The sequence below is a fragment of the Scomber scombrus genome, chromosome 8 (genome assembly GCF_963691925.1).
Source record: "Scomber scombrus chromosome 8, fScoSco1.1, whole genome shotgun sequence".
NCBI lineage: Eukaryota > Metazoa > Chordata > Actinopteri > Scombriformes > Scombridae > Scomber > Scomber scombrus.
This window is the reverse complement of record NC_084977.1, coordinates 32,987,460-32,989,274: the sequence shown is the minus strand read 5'-3', so window position 1 is coordinate 32,989,274 and position 1,815 is coordinate 32,987,460. Positions and strand designations below refer to the sequence as shown.

At 45.9% G+C, this 1,815-nt stretch overlaps 1 protein-coding gene across 2 annotated transcripts in view; it reads right to left on the bottom strand.

Annotated features, from left to right (window-relative positions):
• Positions 1 to 1,656: 1,656 nt before the first annotated feature.
• The window catches only part of thop1 (thimet oligopeptidase 1), a 15,312-nt gene continuing 15,153 nt past the window's right edge, over positions 1,657 to 1,815 (bottom strand). For both annotated transcript variants that reach the window (XM_062424941.1, XM_062424942.1), the window contains exon 14: positions 1,657 to 1,815. This exon is cut by the window's right edge and continues 137 nt beyond it. In XM_062424941.1, coding sequence (XP_062280925.1) covers positions 1,797 to 1,815 — 19 coding nt within the window. In that variant the 3' untranslated portion in view covers positions 1,657 to 1,796.

Genomic DNA, 1,815 nt, shown 5'->3' with positions numbered 1-1,815 from the left:
TTCTATGAATATTCATAGATGTAAAAACACTCCTGATATGAGCCTCATATCCACCGAGCCACAGTGCAGAAATCATTCCTGAAGGTTTATACAGAAAAGATGCTTTAACCCTCCTGTCGTCCTCCCGGGTCAAATTGACCTCATCTCTTTTGACAGTTCCTTCTTTCCTCCCTCTTTCTTTAATTTTTCCTTTGTTCTCCCCCTCCTTCCCTCTGTCTTTGCTCCCTCCTCCTTCCTTCCTCCTTTCCTTCCACCCTTCCTTCTCTCCTTACTTCCTTCCTCTTTTCCTCCCTCCCTCCTTACTCCTTTCCTTCCTTCCTTCCTTCCTCTTTTCCTCCATCCCTCCTTACTCCTTTCCTTCTTTCCTCCCTTCCTCCTGTCCTTTTATTGACCTGAGGACAACAGGAGGGTTAATTAGAGATAGTAATTTAGTAGGTATACTTTTGATACTCTGGAATGCAAAGAGCGAGAGATTTCTCATACATATCATCTTGTTTCATAATGTACTCAGTTTTGTTTACCAATATTCCTCTCTTTCCTCCCTTCCATCCTCCCTCCCTCCTTTCTTCCTCCCTTCATCCTTCTTTCTTCCTTCCTTGACTCAAGGACAACAGGAGGGTTAAATGTGCTGTATAAATAAACTTTGACTTGACTTGACATTGAGTTAATTTGGAGACGGTCGGGTTAAAAATGTAGGAGATCGTTAGAATATAAAGCTGCTGTAGTCCCGCCCCTTTAAAATCAGGGTTTCAGTGAGAAGAGAAACAACGTCCAGCTGAAAGAGCAGGAAGAAAAACTGATGTTTGAGTGGAAGAGGTCTTTAACCCTCCTGTTGTCCTCGAGTCAAGGAAGGAAGGAAAGATGGAAGGATGAAGGGAGGAAGAAAGAAGGAAAGGAGGGAGGGAGGAAGGAAGGGAAGGAAAGGAGGGAGGAAGGAAGGGAGGAAAGGAAAGAAGGAAGGGAGGAAGGAAAGGAAGAACGGAGGAAAGAAGGAAGGTAGGAGGGAGGGAGGGAGGATAAAGGAACGAGGGAGGGAGTTAGGAAAAGAGGAAGGAAGGAAAGAAGGACAGAGAAAATAAGGAAAGGCGGAAGGAAAGGAGGGAGAAAGGAAATAAGGAAGGAAGGAAGGAAGGATGAAGGGAGGAAGAAAGAAGGAAAGGAGGGAGGAAGGAAGGAAGGAAAGATGGATGAAAGGAAGGAGGGATGGAGGGAGGAATAAGGAAGGAAAGGAGGAAGGATGGAAGGGAGGAGGGAGGGAGGATGAAAGAAGGAAAGGAGGGAGGGAGGAAGGAAGGGAAGGAAAGGAGGGTGGAAGGAAGGGAGGAAAGGAAAGAAGGAAGGGAGGAAGGAAAGGAGGGAGAAAGGAAATAAGGAAGGAAGGAAGGAAAGGAGGAAGGAAGGATGAAGGGAGGAAGAAAGAAGGAAAGGAGGGAGGAAGGAAGGAAGGAAAGAAGGAAGGAAAGATGGAGGAAAGGAAGGAGGGATGGAGGAAGGAAAGAAGGAAGGGAGGAAAGAAAGAAGGGAGGACGAGAGGAAGGTTAAATAGTTATAAATCAGTTTGAGGTCAGTTTGGGTTTAAGTCTAAATGTTTTATTTTGAAAAGCTGAGTAGAGGAAGTGAGGTTGTGTTGCAGCAGGAAGTCAAACACACAGCGCGTCGCCTCAAATCTTTTTATTTAACGGGTCATTTTTTTTACAGGTAACATGTTTTTTTTTCTAGAAAACTCAGTCCTCTGGTCTCCGTGAACCGTAATGTGCGGGTCACAGCGGGGGGGAGGAGCCGGCTGCTGTGATTGGTCAGCAGGGACACGGCGTT